General features: G+C 39.4%; 1 protein-coding gene across 3 annotated transcripts in view; it reads left to right on the forward strand.

Annotated features, from left to right (window-relative positions):
• The window catches only part of LOC109398743 (uncharacterized), a 175,869-nt gene extending 162,014 nt beyond the window's left edge, over positions 1–13,855 (forward strand). For 2 of the 3 annotated variants that reach the window (XM_062859131.1, XM_062859132.1), the window contains 6 exons: positions 9,641–9,975; positions 10,032–10,128; positions 10,187–10,393; positions 10,456–10,958; positions 11,028–11,211; positions 11,568–13,855. In XM_062859131.1, the coding sequence (XP_062715115.1) occupies positions 9,641–9,975; positions 10,032–10,128; positions 10,187–10,393; positions 10,456–10,958; positions 11,028–11,211; positions 11,568–11,618 (1,377 nt within the window). In that variant the 3' untranslated portion in view covers positions 11,619–13,855. The remainder of the gene's footprint in view (positions 1–9,640; positions 9,976–10,031; positions 10,129–10,186; positions 10,394–10,455; positions 10,959–11,027; positions 11,212–11,567) is intronic. The other variant, XM_029870501.2, reaches the window with a different exon arrangement.
• The last annotated feature ends 8,208 nt before the right edge of the window (positions 13,856–22,063 follow it).

The following is a 22,063-nucleotide window of genomic DNA, read 5'->3' on the forward strand; positions in this document are numbered from 1 at the left end:
GACTTACCCTACTGACTACATAGTATAATGACTGTGATATGCACACAGACAAAAGAATGAACGAGACTTTCGCTACTAATATTCAAAAACTTTCGTTTCTGGTGTAAGAATCTGTTTGAATCTAATAGTACAACCCTAGAGCTAACCTTTGTGATAAAGTAGTGGAACAGTTTGGGGGTAATGGTTATTTTTAAGATTATTGAAAGATAGGAAGTTGAATCATTTATATTGCAGTCGGGTGGTTTCAATAGGGGTACTCACAAAACAGATTAAATGGCTGCGTAAGCCATGATTTTCTGCTTATTTGAAATGTTTCATGATTTTGCGAATGAAATAATCAAAGATTGCCTTGGTGATCGCGACGTTTAATCAGTTTAATCAGTTTACGCTGTTAAGTGAATCCCCCTAATATTTCGTTATTATTCAACAATTTTAAATCAAATGCTATGAATTTTTGTACATCTACGTTCAATTTAAAATAAGTTAAACATATAGCGAACAACTGACCTAATTAAAAATACCCATGTGTTACAACTGAATAATAATCAGGAGTTTTCTAATCCTGCACCGTGGTGCGCTTGGAGTTAGAGTATATCCACCGGAAGTCTGTAACCCATATGTTGAGCGTATCCTTAGGCTAGCTCATTCTAATGTTGACCGATTCTCGCTTATTGTTGAACGGTTCACTCCGGTAGTCGACATTTCAAATTATCTGTTATAATTTCGTAAGATTTTCAATTTCAAGTTTAAGAATTACCGGCGGTTCCAGTGAGCTTCCAAGGAACGTTCATGGGTATTTCAGAGAAGTTCTAAGACACATCAAGGCTTTTCAGGAGGGTGAGGTCTTTTCAGGAGTGAGTGCTTTAACCCTTTGGAGACGGCATTTTCACCTCTCTGGATGCAACCTCGCTAGTCTAGAACACGTTTGTGATGGTCGATTTTCTCGGCTGGGCACATACGACCCATCCGTCCCCAAAGGGTTAAAGTATGTTTCATGGGTTTTTAGAGGGGTTTCAAGACGTTACAAAACGCCTTTGGAACGGCCCTGAAACCCCCTAAAACTTCCTGGAAGACTCTCAAAACACCACTGTAAACCCCCTGAAACCTCCCAAAACTCTCTAGAACGCCCCTGAAACCCTCAGAGACCCTAGAAAACAGAAAAAATCTCATGGAAACCTCCTGAAACGCTTCTAAAACCCCTTGAAATAAACCTTTTGAAACTCCCTGAAACTCTTTAAAACGCCCTAGAATTCCCTTGAGACCCCTGGAATGCCTCTGAAACCCCCTGCAACACCACTTAATCGCCCCAAAAACTTTCAGAAACTTCCTGAAATGCCTCTGAAACCACTTGATTTATCCTAGAATGCCCTTGCAATCCCCCAAGATCCCCAGGAACACCCCTGAAATAACACTATATACGCCCCAAAAGTTTTCTGAAACTCCTTGAAACACCCTGAAACGCCCCTGAAATCACCTAGTTTGCCTCTGGAATCCCCTGAAACTTCCAATGATGTCCTTGAAACCTCATATAACTTTGTACCGACTTTTAGAACGCTCTAAGCAGAATACCTTCTTCGGTTGAATGTAATCAGATTTGTACCTTTTAGTTCAGCCCTCTAATGCTTTGGCATTGACATATTTACGTATTTTGACTAGTACTTGTAGTCTTTCTCAGTGTCAGTTATTCTCTAGAGGAATACTACAAGTGATAATCAAAACCCGCGTATCTGTCACCAAGGATGGGAACAGTCAATTACAAAAAGTTACACTCACTTGATATTTTCTCAGCTCAGAAGCGTGCAATCGAGAAACGATGTATGGACGACTTTTGCCTTGTGGCCTTGTGGTATCCGTGTGCCACCCCTACTTTACTCGGCAAAGTTTTAGATAAAACCACAAAGCAAAAGTCGTCCATACATCGTTTCTTGATTGCACGCTTCTGAGCTGAGAAAATATTAAGTGAGTGTAATTCTTTGCAAGTGAGTGTTCCCATCCCTGTTCCCTGGGCAACAAGGAACAAATCTGATAACCCCCTATAACAATCCTGAAACCCTTCGGAACTCCCTGATGCGCCTCTGAAACTCCTGGAAACCCTCTGGCACACTCCTGAAACGTTTATATGATAAAATTTAATAAGAATATCTACCAGAATGCTGCTTGTGGATAACTAGCAAACAGAATGAAATCCTTCGGGGATTTCTTCATTAATATTGTGTGGTTACTTTAGGGATTTTAATAAATAGGAAATTTATTTTAATATTCCTCCGTTGATTTCTTTAAGAGTTCCTTCTATGATTCCTTCAAGAATTCTTCTCTCTTTCATTTTTTTTCGGGAATTCCTCCAAGAGTTCCTCCAAAGGTCTTCCAGGATTTCTATGTTTCCTTCGAAGTTCCGTCTGAAGTTCCATCGCAGAGTTCCAGGATTTCAAACAGAAGTTTCTTCGGAAGGTCAAGTAAAGTGAGGGAAAAACGAATCAAAATTTTATAAGAATGTGTGATTCCATTCTTGGTACAGAAATTCGAAGCGGAATTCCTTGCAAAATGTTTGTGGAATATATAGTAGAACTGCCAGCAAAATTTCAGAATCAATTCCTTTGAATATTTCAGATATTATTTCTGAAATAATAGTTGCATAATGTTTGAGAAATGTCTGGCTAGATCACCATTGAAAATTTTAGAGTTATGTATTGTAAAATTCCAAGAGGAGTTTATACCAGACTTTGTGGCAACATTTCTAGCAGAAATATTACTGGAACCTAAGCTTAACTTTATTTTAAAATTTCTGTAAGAACTGTAGGGAAATAATTGGCGAAATTTTCAAAACAATTTTTTTCTTAAATTTCTACAGAACTTTCGAAGAAAAACTCTGAAAATTATCGTATAAATTCCAACTAATATTTGTTGAAAATAACCTGTCAAATTAATTCAGAAGTTTTTGAAGAAATTCTTCTTAAGAAAGGAAAAAAAAAGTGGACTTTTTTATTAAACCATCACAAGAAAGTCAGGGGAATTGTTTGAAAGGTTAAAAAAGGTACAAATTCCGGAAACATTTCCACCAAGAATTCATTTACTATTTCTTCAGAAATTTTCTCTGGGTAATGTGACAAAAATGCTGCAAGAAATTTCACAACAATTTGCACCACTCCTGGATAAGTCTCTTAATAAACCTCTGTAAATCTGTTGAGGAATCCCATAAATAATACCTAAATGAACTCCAGCGGGAACAACCGGAAATATGACCAAAGGAGTTATTATTATTATTATTTTTCTTTATTATCGAGATTTTCAGCCCTCGGCTGGTACATCTCATATACCAAAGGAGTTGCTGTAGGAACCCATTGAAGAACTTCCGAGGGAATCTTGGAAGAACTCTCGAAATAACTCTTTGAAGAATAAAAAAATGTACTCCTGTAGGAATCCTAAAATAGTTTGGTGGAATTGTATAGAAAGAACATCTGACGTAATTTCCAATTGAAATCCCAGAAGATTCTCAAAAAGAAATTGGTGCAGGGATCCCAGAGGGTATCCTTAGAAGAAATCCAGCAGGTCTTCATAGAGGAAACCTAGAAGAAATAAATAAAAGAATTTTGGAAGCAATTCCTTGAGAAATCTAAGAAAAAAACACCTAGTGGAATCCAAGAAAGAATTCTTAGAGGAATCACAGAAGAAATATAAGAAGCAACTCCTGCAGTAATCCCGGAAAGGGTTCTTGGAATAACATCAGTAGGAATTGATGGAAGGATCGCTGAAAAAATCCAGGAGGGATCCCATAAGTAAAGCCAGATGGCATTCCTGGTTCAATTCTGATGTTAATTTCATATCTATATATATAAAACAGAGAGTAAAAAATTCGAAGACTGAAAGTGAAGATTGACATTCTCATTTTTTCATTCGTGTTTGGCCACATTCATTGTCAGCTGAATGCCTCTCTTTTTTCATTCAGTTCTCTGTCACGAATATTTTTTTGCACGTCGTAAAATGTCCAATTTCTGTTATCAGACGCACAATCCGACCTAATGAACAAATAGAGAGCATAATTATTATTCTAATTAACTACTATACACAAGTTTTTAGGTGATTGGAAGTATAATCGGGAGTTACGGTCCAGTTTTATTTCTCAGTGGAAATTGTCAGTGACAGAAAAATGAATGAATAAGTGAAAAAATTCATTCACCAAAATGAATTTTATTTTGATCCCTCAGTTGAGAATTTTTAAAATTCACGTTGAATTTCATTCATTGAAAATGAAAATTTTAAACTCTGTATAAAAATGCAGTGGCATACGTGGGACCGCGCATAACTCGCGAACGGAACGTCCGATTTGGGTCATCTTTGTTTTGTTCTGTTAGTTTTCACCCAAGGAAGATTTATGAACCAAAAAACATTGAATAATTGAGAGTTTTTGAAAATCGTGTTCTCAGACATTTTGAACGGGGACTTGGACTTGGCTAGGGGCTTGAAACGTCAAAAAACGCAGTAGGCAAGACAAAGTTTGCCGGGTACAGCTAGTAACTCATAAAACTCCGGCAGGAATCTATCGAAGAATTGAACTCTTTGAGAAATAAAAGATGTAGGAATCCTAGAGGAATTTGATAGAATTGTCCCGAAAGAACTTCTGACGTAATTTCCAATTTAAGTTCCGAAAGAATCACAAAATAAATTCCTGCAGGGACATCAGAAGGAAACCTTAGAAGAACCCTAACAGGAATTTATATCATTATTATTATTTTTCTTTATTATCGAGATTTTCAGCCCTCGGCTGGTTCATCTCGTAAGAGGAATTTATAGATAAAGCTTAGAAGAAATTTGAAAAGGAATCTTAGTAGCAATCTCTCCAGAAATTTAAGAAAAAAATTGCGGTAGAGAATTCTTAGAAAATTGAGGATGCAATTCATGGATTCCCGCAATCCCGGAAAATGGGCATAAGAATTCTAGGCGTAATTTCAGTAGGAATTCTTGGAAGAATCGCTGTGCGAATTCCTGAAGGAATCCCATAAGTTGAAGAAATCCAGAACGAATTCCAAGAGGAATTCCAGGAAGATTCCCAGAAAGTATTGCAGGGTAATCCCATAAGAAGTTACAAAAGGACTCCCAGAAAGAATTTCTGGAGGACTTCCAAAAGGTAATGCAGAAGGACCACCAGTGGAAGTTCCGGGATTATTTTCAGAATAAATAGCGAAAAGATATAAATAAGGCAAAACAAAACAAAGATTAGCAGAAGGAATTCCAAGATGATATCCTTGAGCAGTTTCAGGAGAAATCCCAAAAAGTATTCCTGAAAGGATCCCAGAAGAGATTATTGAAAAAATCTCACATGGAACTCGTGCAGAAACTTTAAAAATAATTCCAGAAGGATTCTCAGAAAGATTTCCAAGAGGGTTTTCAACAGAAATTGCTGGGGGAACTTCTTGGAAAACCTAGACAAAACTTCTAGGGTGGACGGTAATTTGATTTGGTTTGAATTTTCTTCTCAGCTCCGTATTGCGTTCAAGAAAAAAAGCGACGCAGTCTAGGAGCAATTCCTGAATAAAACCCACAGATAATTCGTAAAGTTAAAATACTTTACATCAATTTGGCATAATCTAGAAATAGCTACATCATATTTGAATTTCTCAAGCATTTTTTAAAAACACAATGGCAAAATGTCAAAAAAAAATTGTGTGCAGAAATTTTGAGGGATTTCATGGAAGATTTTCGACAATCATTCTTGATGATTTTCTCAGATGAAATTCTCTTTGAGTCCTCAAAAGATTGCTGGTGGAGCTCTTGGGCAAACTTTCGACAACACTTCTAGTGGAATTTCATCGACAATGTTCACCTATGCAGGCCTGTTTGGTTGTGAAGGCACGTGGAGTCATGAGTATCTGGGATTAGCTGGTCTGGAGATATGAGGGTGAATATCAGTAATATTCAAGCACGACCACGCAGGATATGTCTGATACCATCCAACAACGAAATTTCAGGAAATTATACAAAAATTATTTTAGCCATAATAGTTAGAAATTAGTTTTAGAATTTCCAAATATACTTTGTTGCATTCAGGAATTGAGAAAACTACTTAACGAATTACGTTAAAATGACTCCAGATGATCCAAAGGAAATTTATTTCACATTTTTACAAATATACAACTTGTCAACATTTGGAATCTTTAACTATCTGTCAATAGTAGGGTGACCATATGGTATCCTAAAGGAGGACATGTCCACCTTTTTGATAAAAAATGAAATGTCCTCCTCTCCCTCGGAAATGTCCTTCTTTTGAACATTTAATAAAATTATAGTAATCAATTATCTGGCAAATCTCCAGAAGTTGGAATAGAGTGCAGTAAAAGCACTCCAGGACTATAAGACTACTAGACTGTAAGATGGTTTTGTTCTAGATTGCTTACTTGTTATTCAACGTCTGCTGCTTCAATTCGACTGTTATACAACGGAAAACAAATAATTGAGTAGTTGAACGATTGAAATTAAGCTATTTTCCCTATTTTCCTATGGGGACTCACTAAACAGTTTAAACGGCTGCGTAAACAATGATTTTCTGTTATTTGAAATATTTCATGACATAGCGAACGAATGAAGATTGCCTTGGTGATCGCGACGTTCAATCAGAAGAATCTTCAATAAGCGGTTTACGCTGTCAAGTGAATCCCCCTATTATTTTTATAAAAGCAACACAATGTTATTGCGCTGCAATATTTTTGTTTTGCTTATCAAATAAATACATAATAAATTTAATTTTCTTTGATCTATCAATACTCATTAGAATAGAATGACAGCTCGAAGAAGGACATACATAATTTAAATGCATTTTTTAAAATAGTTGCAATATTACTTGTTAGGATGGCATTTGATATTTCAATTAATTTTCTGACCCGACCGATTCAGCTTGAATAATCTGGATACTCTTGAAGAAATGCTAGTCAGTTAAATGCATTATAAGTCAAATACAAAAAAAAGTGACATTTTAGTGGAAAATATGATTTGTATTTAGGGTAACGGTCGAATTTTGGACCCCTAGAGGACATTACTTTGAATTTAAACTAAAATCAAACAGATTCAGAGGGTGTTACACATAATGATGATGTTGGTATGACCGTAAAAGCCTCCACTGTCCGTCAAAAATACGCACAAGTTCATTTCTGGCTGAAAATTTGATGAAAATAACTGATTTTTGAAGCATCAGTTTACACTATTTTGGACACTTCAATTTATTTTGGACCCTGTTAAGTATATACAGTACTTTTTCGATTATATCACGAATAAAAAAAATAATCGCGTGATATATTGGAGCGTGATAAAATTGAAACATATTTTTTGCGAGTGTTTTTATTACTCAAAATACACCAAAATACAAAATAAGGCATATAAAAAACGAACGAAACATCAAACCACGCAATGGAAATTGAAAATTTCAGGCAGCATTTTGAAAAAAAAAAATCAACCAGCCGTCAATAAGGATAAAGAAGTCATCCTAGACTGTATTTATGCTGCATTGTAGAGCAATGTGAAGATATCCCTTCAACGCCTAAACTAACTAGTGAAGACGAAATGGAACCACATGAAATGGAACGCATTAAGTCTGAAATGGCAGCCAATAGTATCCTCCAGTGAGCAAGCAATGAGTAGCATTTTCAGTCTTGAGTATTATTTAAGTTATGACATCCATGCTGTCGGTATTTGCATGGTAGCAATTGATCATTGATCATTTCATAACAGCCGTTTAAGTGATTTTAATGGTATATTCTGACGAACATCTTTGGGTTCTCTTATGCTAGGAATCTTCCTAAATTTATATGAAGTTGCGAACGGAATTCAATAGCTTGAATTTTAATATTTTATCGAACCAACTTTGATTGAAATGAGGTAAAATTGCAGTTTATAATAGCTTTTCGTTTGTTAGGTAAATATTTGAGATGTTTTAGAATGCGATTCTAGATAATCAAGTTCAGTACCCGGTCTGAAACCCCTTATTACCTTTGTCACTAAAACCATTTAGGGTAGAAGCATTAGTTTTGGCCATAATACAGATTCAAACCTTTCATATTGGCATATTGGTAGTTTTAATTGGTTAATTTGTATTTTATTTAGGAATGGTTTCCCTTAGACTGACCAAAACTGGTGAACGAACGCTACTAATGTGCAAATGTAGCATTCTTATGACAATTCATATGTTCCACTTAGTTTGAAATATGTACTCGAAAATATTTCTATCAAATATCATAGCGTGATAAAATCGAAAAAATACCGTGCTAGAATCGAGCGTGATGTAATGGAGCGTGATTAAATAGAACCGTGACAAAATCGAAAAACCACTGTATTTTTGACACTCGGTGTTTAAACCCACTTGAAACAGTTTTCGAAGAATCTGCCACTTGGATATGCTGGAGCACATCCTAATTACTTGATTGACAAAGGACGATTAGACGAACTTTGTGAATTTAATGCGATAGAATGATAAAAGTTTTTGTTTACATCTGTAAGTTTCCCCCAACCCCACTTTCTCTTTTCGTAAACATGCTGCGGTACTCGCACGGTTGGCGAGATTAACAAAAATAATTTCAAGGCAAATAATGATATTTCCAGTGAGGAAATGATTACTGCTCTTGCAGAACAATCTTATTAAGCGACTGATTCTAAAAACTTTTGTGATCTCTTCATTAAAGCTGTGAAAATTATGATTATACGATCCAGGGGGTCCAAAATATATGGGGGTCCAAATTATATTGGTTACCCTACTGCTGCTTCAATAAGTGTCCTCCTTTTTATACAAATGTCCTCCCTTTTCAACCGAATTTGGTCTAAATGTCCTCCTTCGCTAGTTTCCCATATGGTCACCCTTGTCAATAGGCATTCCAAAAGAAACTCCCCATCTAACACAAAGTCGTATACGATGCTGCATAGGATTCAAAAGTGTGCTTCCATTTACCCGTATGTAGACTGTGCGTATATCGCCTCCACTTTTGCATCCTATGCAACATCATATACGATCGTGTGTTTGCTGGGTCCTCCGTCTGTTCCGCTTTCAATGCCTTGTTGATTCACATGGCAAAAATAGTGGTTATGCAGGACGCTCATTTCTTTAGATCCTGCTTGCTTCAGCAATTTCTCAAGACACCTCCACAAATGCTTCCAGAGTTTTGTTCAAGCAATCCTTTCATAATCATACAGTTTTCAATAATAGTATTATGCCAAAGTTCACAAAATTTGAAATGAGTCAAATATGATCGTTTTGAGGCAACTTCCATTCTACCTCTTGACTTTTATAAAGACATAAATTCATAAATTCATCGATGTTCAATAAAATATCATAATACCTTCTGTATTTTTAAACGAAATTGCTCACGAATATTTGGAACTTGGGGTATTTTATTTTCAATATTTTACAGCAGAATTTTCATAAAAGACTCCAAGAACATACTTGATTTGAATCCAAGGTGTAGTAAAACCCCTTGTAATATTCGACCGTTGCCGCCCATCTAGACCAACCTATCCATTTTCCCCACTCTCTGCCTACTCTCCCTCCCATTTTTTCCTTCTATCTTCTGTGACTTTTATGTATGAGTGAGTGCACATAGTGTAAATAGCCGGTTTGGTCCGCCCTCGCCCCCGGGACCGAGCAGAGCAATCTTTCGTTGATCAGTTGTACTATCCGCAATTGCAGTTGATCTTCCGCAAGCGACAGGCACAGGTCTCCTACGGGCAACGGTGCCGCCCGGTCGGGCTGGACGCCTACAGTCTGGACAACGTTTCGGTGTACAACAGCGTACGGCGCAAGGGTAACACCATGCGGATGTCCAAGCGGTCGTACGGGAATTCGGCTTTCGAGGATCCTGGGCTGAAGACCAATCCGTTGACGGTGGCCGAGTTGGCCAACATCATTCAGAACAAGACGGCCATCTACGACGAGTTCAAGGAGATTCCGAACGTGACGGCCCGAGCCGATGAGGTTCCCGAGGGATGTGAGGAAAAGAATCGGTAAGAGTCCCGTACTTTGAAGAATTCGGTTACAAATCTTCGCTCTTGGTTTTCAGATACGCGAATGTTGTGCCACTCCCGGAGACGAGAGTTCATCTGAAGCGGATCAACGACGACGAGAAGACTGAGTACATCAACGCGAACTTTGTTAAGGTGAGTACGGGCATTGACCGTAAGAATTTGTAGGAATGGTAATACCTTGGTATTTTAGGGTCCGAAAGACAACACCAACTACTACATAGCCTGCCAGGCACCGATGGAGAACACTATCAACGACTTTTGGCGCATGATCTGGGAACAGAACTCCAAGGTTATCATCATGGCGACCGATCTGAGCGAAAGTGGCGTCGAGAAGTGTGCCGAGTATCTGCCACCGTCGGTCGTGCTCGACAACAACCGAACTTTCGGGGACTTCCAGGTTACAACTACCAACAATCTTACATGCATCATTTCCTACAAAATTCTATTGAATCGTTACAGCTGACGCTGAAGAACCGCGAAAACAAGGAAAAGTACACAATCTCGACGGTACATCTGCGCAACACGCAGACGAACACCTGGCGTGAGATCATGCACTTCTGGTATCAGTGGCCTGACACCGGTGTGCCAATCGATGAGTCCTCGATCATAGCGATGCTACTGGAGGCCCGTAGCTACTCCCGGTTGGCACCTGGAGAGCTAGCCGAGGCTCCCAACGGCAACGGAGTCCAGAACGGAGGCAGCAACAACACTACCGCCGTCAACAACACCGTCATCACCAGCAATGGCATCAACGGCGGTATAACCAGTATTGCCGAGGAGCCCACGTCGGTCGATACCAACGAGTCTAGTAGCGTAGCGATAGGTAGCAATAATGTAGATAATTCCAATAACAATAACAACAATCCGCTCGGTAAAGTCACCTCGGACGGGGCTCCACCGAACAGTCTGATGAGCAACGGAGGCACCATGGACAAACACAAATCGCTGCAGCGAACTCAGGGGTACGTTGGGACTGCGTTTCTCCAAATTGACCTTTGAGTTCTAACTTCTATTGTATTTCCGGAATATAGACCAATCACGGTGCACTGTTCACCGGGAACCGGACGCACCGGAACGATCGTCGCGTGCGACGTGGCACTACGGGCGGTCGAGATTCCACCACGGACGGTGGACATTCCGCACATAGTGTACTACGTCCGACGGGGACGGGCCAGTGCGGTGAGGACACGAGAACAGTACGAACTGATCTATCGGGTAAGTTGTACTCAGGCCCGGATCAAGGATTGTGGGGGACCAGGGCCCGAGCAGATGTGGAGGCCCCTCGGAGAGATGACCAAAACTGTTTTTCCTTATTTTCGAACAGTACTTGAGCAATATGAAAAATAAAGCTAATGTTTGCAACCAAAAATGGTTTTTGTGGGGGCCCCTAAAATGTGGGGGCCCGGGCCCCCCCGGCCCCCCCTTAGAAACGGTCCGGGTTGTACTTTTCAGTTGTCACCAATTGTACCCTACTGAGAATATGAATCAATTCTTCACGGGTATCATTCAAAAGTCTTCCAAGTGTCAACTTTTTATTTTTTCTTTATTTCAATACTTCCCATTCATTTCAGGTTGCCAACGTTTACGCTACCAAACTGACGGGGCCGACGATAGAAACATGAGAACGACTCATTTAAAATCAAGTATTGTGAGTACATTCGAACGACAACGATGACGACGACGACGACAACGGTAGCCAGCAGTGACCGCATCCATGAACGGCCCCGTCTCTTCTATTGGCGTCATAGTAAAGATAGCAATAGGAAAAGTGCAATCATCAATGGTCATAGCAACTGCAGCCAAAGCATAATTAATTCATAGGAGATACGTCTTGAACTCCAGGCAAAATTAGCGCGTAATTGTGCCGAATCGAATTCGATTCGGCAATACTAATCTCTGGACTGTCGTGTGAAAATTTCCCGAACATTTTAGCGCTGTGACAAATTTTTAGCAACTTCTGATTCTTCCTAAAAAACATCCAACAGCTACAACTTCAAACCAGTATAAGTTTAGAGCAATAGTCTTTTAGAACACCGATCAGCACACCCTAAACCACCAACCACGAAAGGAGTCGAATGGCGGGGGTTGGTCGCATTCCAAACCAGTCTCTTTTGCCTCACGAAGGTCAAGGATTTGAAAATCTCGAATCTTCAAGAGTTGCCAGATCCTTGTCGACGTTGGGAACATAAGCGACGTAGCGAACCAACCCGCAACTCATAATACTTGATTTTAATCTCTAGTGGGATAGAGACTAAAATTATCGACAGAAAAAAATAATACAAAACAAAATGGCGGATGGCAGTGTTGCCATTCTCTCAGCAAGAAAGCGACAAACGCAAATGAGAATCCTTTTGTAAAGTTTATAGGCAAATCTTCCCTGAAACGTATACCTAACAAACCACGTACTACTACTACCACTAAAGCATACTACTACTAGTATGATTCCCTCACGAGATTGCACTGTTCAATTTAGCACCCCAACATCCTCAGAATAGAAAAAAAATCCTAGCAAACTCCATTGTTAGATAGTTTTATAGATGCTATGTTTTCTGTTTAGTTATTTAGAAGGATTACAAACACTGATTCGTTGTTCTCTGGCGTTTCAACAAAGCCAGGTTTTCTCCTATTATACAGATTGGGACGCGATTTCATGATGATTGTGTTCAAACCTCTATAATGTACTGCAGAGAATGAGACACGGACACTTTGTACCTTTTTTTTTGGTTTCTCTAATTGGTTAGGATAACTATTTAGTTTAGGACGAGGCCCGAATAGTTGAAGCAATCAAAACTACGCCATGCATTATACTTATGATGCTGATAAAGTGCAAACAGGCACTTTATCAGCCATGTAAGATAAGTTGAGCGAAATTGACTGAGTTTGACTACCTCGGAACCAAACGGAAAATTCAACGTACGGTCTGATTCGGAAGTACGTTAAACACATTGCAATATTAGCTTAAGGTGATTAGCTACAAAACAATACTACGTAAGAACCACAAATCAGTAAGCAATGCGGAATTTGTCGAAAGAAAGCGGAAAGGAAGTGTCATATCGTATGGGTTTGTTTGTTTTCGTCCGTGGTGCTACAGAACGCTAAATGTATTACCTAAGTACACACTAAATTGCAATTACGACGCTCGCTACGTTAAATACTTGATTATTCGTAAATCACCCGCATCCACGCACTTATTCATACGCATAGAACACTTGTATAGAAAATTGTGATAATTTATATTTAGAGATTTCCTACCAAGTGGATATTTTCTTATAAAATGTTAGCGAAAGAGGGCAAAACAGGCTTTAGCATCGGTTTGAGTTAAACGTAAATCTAAACAAACGCACATTCACGTGCAGTGTACTATTTATATACTCTCATACAATTTATGAAACAAATGTTATAAACAAACTGGACTGGACTGAGAATCTAGAACTAGAGTTAAAACAAAATCAGATTTCCGGCTTTCAAGAGAAGCAGTGGCGTAAGATTATAAAAGCACACCAGACGCTTACCAGGAAGCTCACACGTGCACGTATCACGTGTAATATCTACATAGCCAGCCGTTGTTGAAACAGATTTCCAAAAGTTGCAGAGCGACATCGGCTTTAGAAGCTACCCACGAACACATTGTTGCTCTAACACATATAGACATCAACTATTACTATCATAAGAAGCTATATACTATATTGAAAGTGCTCAAACTGGCTCCACCAGAGCCAGCAGAACAGGCAACAACAAATTGAATCAATCATCAAGAATCATCATATCTCATTTTTGACATTTGTATTGTACTACAGACGCAGCGTATTGATGATACCAAGTTGAAGTTTACAATAAATGATTACTATTGAAAAAATAAGTGTTCTACTCTGATTATTCCGAAATTCATAAAATGATTTAAAATAATTCAAACAATCTGCTATCCCGAGAAAAGTTGCTGCAGATCGTAAATTGCTCACTTTGATAAGCAACCGCATTTAGAAAATATACACGCAATAAAATAAATTGTAAACACAATTAAATTCTACTTCAAATCAACCGATTTTTCAGTTTCCTATAGCGACAAACTAATTTCTAGTTTAAACTGAACTGTTCCATTGTTTGATAATACAAATATTTCCATTTGCCGAAATTTTTGACAGTTTGTTAGAACAAACAGAGATTTGGTAGTTTCAACCAGTGTTGCTAAGCAGCGATCGAACTGGCGAAGCACGATGAATGTTTACTCGTCATTGGCATGATATGCAATGAACAACACATTTCTTCATTCGGTGCTGTGTTCGTCGTCGGAGAATGAACCGAAAGCCCGATCGTCCTAAGGTACTTCATTCCCGATCCATGGATCGTTCGAAATGAAGAGCAGTGCGATTCGCATTGGTTGCTCTTCGTGAAGAGCAACAAAAACATTCATTGCGATCAGGCGTCGACGCGGCGGCACCGTCAATAAACCTTCCCCGGTTTGATGCAGGCATAGTTTGATGAGTTTGATTGATCCACAGCGAAGCGCTGAGATGCCGCAATGCAAAAGTTTTTTTATGGGCCTGCATTACAGTGCACAAGAGATCATTTTGCAGTATGACACTCCACCGCCGACTTGGTCAAGACGAACCCAAATGAAAACAAACTACCGTCCTGAATCGAGCTTTAGACTGCTGAATGATTCAAACAATTGTTTTTCACAAATGGGTTACTGGGGCAAAATATGCATTTTTTTTTCACGCCAGCTGATGCCATTGCATATAAAACAATAGTGGTGTTGTGTTTGAATTCTCTTATAATCTTTTTATCGGGAATGGTGAGCTGTGCCAAACTTAGAATAAGTTTCAATTGTCCGCAGTTTCAGTCTGCACGGTAATTGTTGTCAAAGTTCGTACCGAACAGAACCATCGCAGGCAGCACGCTCGTGGTGGGATGAATGCCACGACGAATTGCGTTTGCTTCGTTTGCTTGAATGCTTTTCAATGTGGTCGTATTGATTTATTCGTTCGTTCCTTCATTCGCGTTGCTTGAATTGTATTCACGATGCGAAAATAGAAAATGAACAGCAGCGAATTTTGGATCGCGAAGATGCTTAAATGAATGCTCGCGAAGAAGATCCATTGCAACATTGGTTTCAACATAAAATACCAGATTGTTTTAAACGACTGCACTTTTGCCACTAACAAAGCCGGGAAGTGATTGTGTTGGTGACGGCAGCTCCTGCTGCAGCTCGGAAATCTATTTTTAGACACTCGACAGGCGGATGGAAGCGAGAACGAATAAAAAAAGGCAAAAAATCAAAACCGACCAACTTTTTGTGAATGCAGTCTTGAGTACCTGCGTGTTATCCATCACGGCCAAAACTGTACATGGAAGTTGGAGAGATGGATTTGCTACACTTTCTTCGTTGTGGCGATGTTGGGGTAAGAATTTTAAAGATGTGTGAGTGCTTCCGGGCCATGTTTATGGTCCCCATTTTGTTCAAACAAATGAAGATTTTAACGTTTTATGGAATGGTGGGAATTGGTTGTTTTGATCGATAAACTCTAAGTAAGAACAAAGAAATATATCTTTGGAATAAGTAAATGATCAGTTTAAAAATCAACCATGCGTTTTATTGTTTTAAACAAGCCTCATTTTTCTGCGTGTAAAAGGTAGCAAAAACAGATTACTGGAAATAATTCAATGAGCATTTTGGATTTTTATCGCGAACCACTGAATGGTCCATACTCAGCAAGTGATACATTCGCGAATGTAACATTTCGTGAACCGACATGCTCGGGAACGCTCCTCGAAATGCTGTTCATTCTCTTGTCCGGTTCGATACGAGAGCGTAATCAAGAGAGAAGATACTCGATGACGCTAATGAAAGCGATGCATTCGGTAAGAATATTTTATTGTCATAATGCTTTTTTATAGTGACTACACAACCTGCAACGTCATGAATACAGTTAATTCAAATAGTAGTTCACGTTTTTAAAGCAAAAACGCATTAAATACTGATAAAAATAACGATTATTCACAATTGTCCCAAGCCAACGATGAGAGATCATCGGTAAGTGTTACACTTAGCGATGCCCGCTCATCGCCGCAGCTTGTCTATATCGGTGTATCTACTTTGTGTTCCTTCGTGAACCATGCGACTCGACGAGAGAACATACACCGCTTGGTAATTGAAACAGAACCAACAGAAGGGAAGAAAAACTGCCGAGTGGTTCACTTACCACTTTTTCGTCCAAGCACTCGTCGAGCACTATTTACAAATCGTATCAAGAGTTAACCAAAATCTATATCTTCTAGATTTTGTTTCCTGTAAATCTTAGCATGACATTTTCAGCCTGAATATTTGTTGAAAATACTCCTAATAACGCTTGCAATACCATATCAGAAAACCTGTTCCATGAATTCTCCCGTCATACTATTCTTCCTCGGTAGAGCTTTGGTAACGTTTAATACAGACCCCATTGAGGTCAGTAAATAGTAAGGGAGATCAGGGCAACGGAGAAAACGACTACTTTAGTGCAGCCGAGAACAGAACTGATCCTACTCCCACGCTAAAGGAAGTTAAGGATGCCATTCACCAGCTCAAAACCTACAAAGTTGTAAGGAAGGCTGAACTCACAAGATATGCACAGAAAAGTTGGCCACCTACCTGCCTGCACCGGTTGATAGTCAGGATCTGGGAAACCGAACAGCTACCGGAGGAGTGATAGGAGGAGTTATCAGCCCCATTCACAAAAGGGTGACAATTTGGAATGTGAGAACCTCAGAACGATCACCATTTTGAATGTCACATACAAAGTGTTATCCCAGATAATTTTCCGTCGTCTGTCAACTAAAACGAATGGGTTCGTGGGATGTTATCAAGCCGGTTTCATCGACCGCACAGAGCTATGGGGTCTCCAGTTAGCCTAGTGGTTAAGGCTATGGATCGCCAATCCGGAGACGGCGGGTTCGATTCCCGGTCGGGAAAATTTTCTCCCTGGGCATAGTGTATCATTGTACTTGCCTCACAATGTACAAATTCATGCAATGGCAGGCAAAGAAAGCCCTTCAATTAATAACTGTGGAAGTGCTCAAAGAACACTAAGTTGAAGCGAGGTAGGCCATGTCCCAGTGGGGACGTCGAGCCATAAAGATGAAGAAGAAGATATGGAAAATCATCGACGAACACGGCTTTCCTGGGAAGCTGACCAGACTGATTAGAGCAACGATGGACGGTATGCAAAACTGCATAAAGGATTCGGGTGAACTATCCAGTTCATTCTAATCTCGCCGGAGTCAGCGACAAGGTGACAGACTCCAATGAGAGTCTAATAGAGGTGAGGAAGAAGATACTTCGTGTGCGTGAGATCCATGTCACTACTACAAGCAAAGCGAGCTCCCATAAGAACGCGTGTCAAATAGTGACGTCAAGTCTTCCAGAAATGTCGCAGATCCGTACGCATCGTCTGTTCATGGCGGCATACGACAGTATCGACCGCACAGAGCTATGGAAAATTATGAACGAGAACGACTTTTTCAAGAAACTAATAGCAACGATGGGCGGTTATATCCCAAGCGTGGCACCAAGAAATGAGTACAAATTCAACAAACAAGGTCACCTTCAAAGTGACGACTACCTCTCTCAGTCGTGTGAAAGCGAAATGGAGAATACTCTGAGGCAGCTTTGCCTTATATATAATGAAGACCAGCTACTCATCAGTTCGCAGGAGAAGATAAAACTATCCTGCTCAACACCTACCTCCCGGAGCAACACATGTTTCGACAAAGCTACTAGTTCAGATCTGGCCCGTGCACAGAAGTGGCGCCAAGGGAGGGGTTTTTCCCAATTTCTGCAAAAGGCGGAGGGGTACCTAGTGTATGGATCATCGATCCATCCCCCCCTGTGCTCGGGTTTAGTTCAGATCCACAACACCTTAACCCACAAAACCCCTCATCGACCGACTTCAACCTGCTCGACATGCAAGACAACGAGGTTGATAGAATAACGATCGTCATCAGCCCCCAATAATCATTAGCAAGTAGCAAAGCGCCTCAGAAAAATGATTATGGCCAACAAAACCCACACAGGAAGGAGCTTGCAATGACATGACCAAAAGCGTGAAGGTCACCGTCCAGCTTACTATACACTATACAGCTGTATACAGCTCAGCTAGACCTTCTTCAAAAGCACTTCTGCTCAGAGTAGTTCAAAAGCGGAACGAGCCAATAAAATCCACAACCTTATCTACAAACCTGGTAACATGGCTTTAATCTGTAAGGATCAAGAGACTGCTGAGTGCTTGAAGAGAATTTTCCCATCCTGAAACCCTGGGAAAGTGCAGAGGCAGAGCTGAAAGCAATGGACGCACGTCGCAGCCGAGCATTCTTCCCACAAAACTCCAGCTTTGACGACAACCGCATAAAGGCTCTCATAGAAAGCCAAAATAACATCAAAACAACTAATCGGTGTATTGTGAAACGATCCATTCTGAAAGACATTTATGTTGAAAGGATCTTCACAGTAGAGCGTGCGTCGATGGAAAATTTGCAGAAGTCAAGGTACACCCTCAACTACTGATTTCTTGGAATCCTACTATAGGGAAAATTGCAGAACAGTGAACTGCTGCTAACGCCAAGTCGCCCAAAGACAAAACTTAGGAAGACTCCGGTTCGCTCGAGGTCAGTAAATCATACTCTAAATAAAACCACCCTAAAGGCTAGCCGAGGAGGCAGACAGCTAGAGGAAAAGCTTGAAACTTACGTGTGACCCCCTATAGAGTAATGCGGGGCAAAAGTTCGCACCTAACAGACTTCATAAAATAACTATTAAACGAAAAGAAAATAATATTTATCGTTTTTCTTCGCTAAACGGGTCCCTATCATGTTGCCTTCAAAACGTAGTACTAGATTTTTTCGCGTTCCTTTTGTAGTTTTGGTAATATAATTTTTAATACAAGTACTCCAATGCGAACTTTTGCCCCATAGGGGGGCAAAAGTTCGCACCTTCTACAGGGTGGTTTATTGGTGGGATGTTCATTAATTTCATGTTAATTCATGTTTGTCCTTTCACTCTAGCCATGAAATCTGTTTCTTTCTGTTCTAAGCATTACGACCCAACTGGAATACGACCTGGTGTTCAGCTTTTGTATACAGTGTATTTTATGAAGACTTCCACAACTATTAACTAAGAGCTGTCCTTTCCGTTGGTGAAGTTGTCAAAATACATTGTGGGGGAATCATAGAGATACGTGTTGCACAAAATACATGAAAAATAACAAATATGCCGCAAAACTATTGAACGGAACCGTAATCGAATCTTATCCCCGTCAGTACGGTGATGAATTATAACTGTGAATTTACAAACTAAGCTATGAAAGACCCCGATAAAGTAGATAAACATAAGACCTTCAGAAACATACGAAATGACACGACGACGATGACGAAGAAAATGTTTTAAAATGTTTTTTTTTGCCATTTTCATTTCTTGGTTTAAATGGGTGATTATACAATCGATCTTCTCACAAAACTAGATTCAAACCCTCTTCTGGAACGATTTCTAGGTGCATACTACACATATTAAACAAATATAGTAGTTACTATACGAAATCATCATTGCTTCAAAGATTCTGTAATTATAGTGATGTACTAGATTCAGAAATCTAGTGCGAACTTTTGCCCCACTGTCTAGGTTTTAATAATGTCCCTTTCTGCAAGAAGCACTAGTAGTTTATTGTTAATTCGAGTGCAACTCTCGAACTACTATGGAATAACGATTCTCCTACATCAAGAGGTTATGAGATTCTTCTTCTTCTTGTTACTACCAATTCTTATTCCAAAAAGTCTAAAAATTCTATCAAAACACCTAGAAACACATTTTTTCGCATGACTCTGCCACACCATAATGAAATCGTTTCGATTTTTATTGACGAGTAACTGACCTGATTATGTGTTGAACCCATACAGATTTGTGTGGGTTCTTAACTCGTGCACAGAAAAAGACCCACTGCGAACTTTTGCCCCGCATTACTCTACTAGTGCTGCAATTTTTCGACAGGCCTTTATGATAGCGATAATTTGCTTTTTTTTTATTTTCTACGTTTTGCTTTTCCTGTCATTGTTGCTTTCCAATCAGCAACACGGGAGCGAAATGAAATAGGTACTCACACTCATTAATTTTCGGCTGCAAAACAGGCACTGACACTGATATTTAGCTGGCCTGCCCTATACTCTAGTAGTCTCGTAGCAACAAATCCAAGATGTCTGAAGAGGACAAAGGGGCACAAAAATTGATAGTTTAACCACAGAGGCGAAAAAAAAGAAAAAAAAAGGCGGGAGCCCCAAAAATGGCGACTAAAGTTCTGCAATTGAACCTGCACCAAGCACAGTACGCCACGGGTGTGCTCTGTCGGAGGTTCACTTAAGAGAACTTAACCGTCGCCCTCATTCAAGGGCCATTGGTAAAAAAATCCAAAATACAAGGCACGCCACCCACAACACTAGTATGAGTTGATATATTATGACAGTCAGCTTAACCAAATGTGTGGAACAAACTTTCAGCTTGAAACTTTTTCTAACGAACAAATTTTCGGCTGTGCCGCTTTTTTGCAACAAGGCAAATAAAAAAAAGGTATCATTGGTCATCGAAACCACCCCCAAAGTAAATTTCTGACTACGCTACTGTCTGGTGTGTACGAATGTACGACCCTTGTATGATCCATGAGTGCTTCACAAATAAGCTATCGTGTCACTTGGTGACACAGCAGTCTGTAGTAGTTCTTGATAAGGAGTGGAAGTATTTAGATAGGCAGACCGAGTACTTCTCTTTTGTCATCAATTACGGAAGGCCAGTTTATTAATCAGCATAAAACCTGTTCTGTCTGCGAACATCTGAAAACACCAAGCAGATGATAACGTCCATAAAATGACCATTATTCTCACGACCCAACCACGCGCAGCTCGTGGTACGTGAGATTTTAGTAAACGACTAACTATGGGATTGAAGACTTCCAATCATAATCATGTGTAGGCAATAATGCTAGTTCCTTTATTTATTTCGAATAGCAGGAGTATGTTGGCTAAATGCTCGGAATGAAATTCCGTCCCGTCATAGATCTAGAGAAATTCATTATGAATATTGGCATAAGTTTTCCGACCATTTTATTGATGCAGTCTCCAATGCTAGTCCAAGAGCTTACATCGTCCATAATACACCGTGGAACTTTTCTCTGTAGAATAAAGGCACATTTAAGCCCCGAAATCCGACAACAGTCAAGCTGATCACAAGGAAATAATAATTTCCACTACAACCTTCTGATCTTACCTGGCTTTCTAGACTTTCTATGTGTTAGAAAGATGCTCATTCTCTAATGTTCTTTGCTGACATCTATTCTACGTCCCAACTGGGACAAAGCCTACTTCTCAGCTTAGTGTTGAATGTAGGGTGGAGCGGGGCAAGATGGGTCACCTAAGGATGGATCATCATAACTTTGTAAACACAAATTGTTTTGGTTTGTGTTCATCCTCTACTATTCAATACATTAGTTAGCTATGCTAAAAGTCGATAAAAAGTTAATAAAATACAAAACAAGTTTTTGAATGAGCAGTTTTAAATAAATACCGATTTTGGGCCTAGAAAAAAGTGCGGGCAAGATGGGTCATCTTTTAAGTAGTTAGGATTTTTTCAACGAAAAACGGCGATATATACGATTTTTTTTTCTGCATGATTATATGCGCCATATCCATACTGACTAAAAAAGAGCTACTAGTAAACATTTAATTGATTTATTTTTGAAAATAAGAAAGTTTACTATTTTAGTGGTATTTTGAGGACCTGAAAATCGATGTTTTTACAAAAAAAAATGTCATAAATTTATGTTATAATTTTAGGCGCTCATTCCGCTTCGTTGGAGTGAGTTATGAGATAGTCTTGTAATAAAAAATAAATCACTTTCAAATGCTTCATAAATACGCTAAAAATTGAAAGTGACCCATCTTGCCCCGCGGTCGTTTATATGGAGGTTATATGGAATGTATCGCATAAGAAAAATGGCTGAAAATCATTTTTTTTATTTTCAACTTTTGTATATTCATGCTGGCCACCTAA

Source organism: Aedes albopictus, chromosome 3, assembly GCF_035046485.1.
Source record: "Aedes albopictus strain Foshan chromosome 3, AalbF5, whole genome shotgun sequence".
Taxonomy (NCBI): domain Eukaryota; kingdom Metazoa; phylum Arthropoda; class Insecta; order Diptera; family Culicidae; genus Aedes; species Aedes albopictus.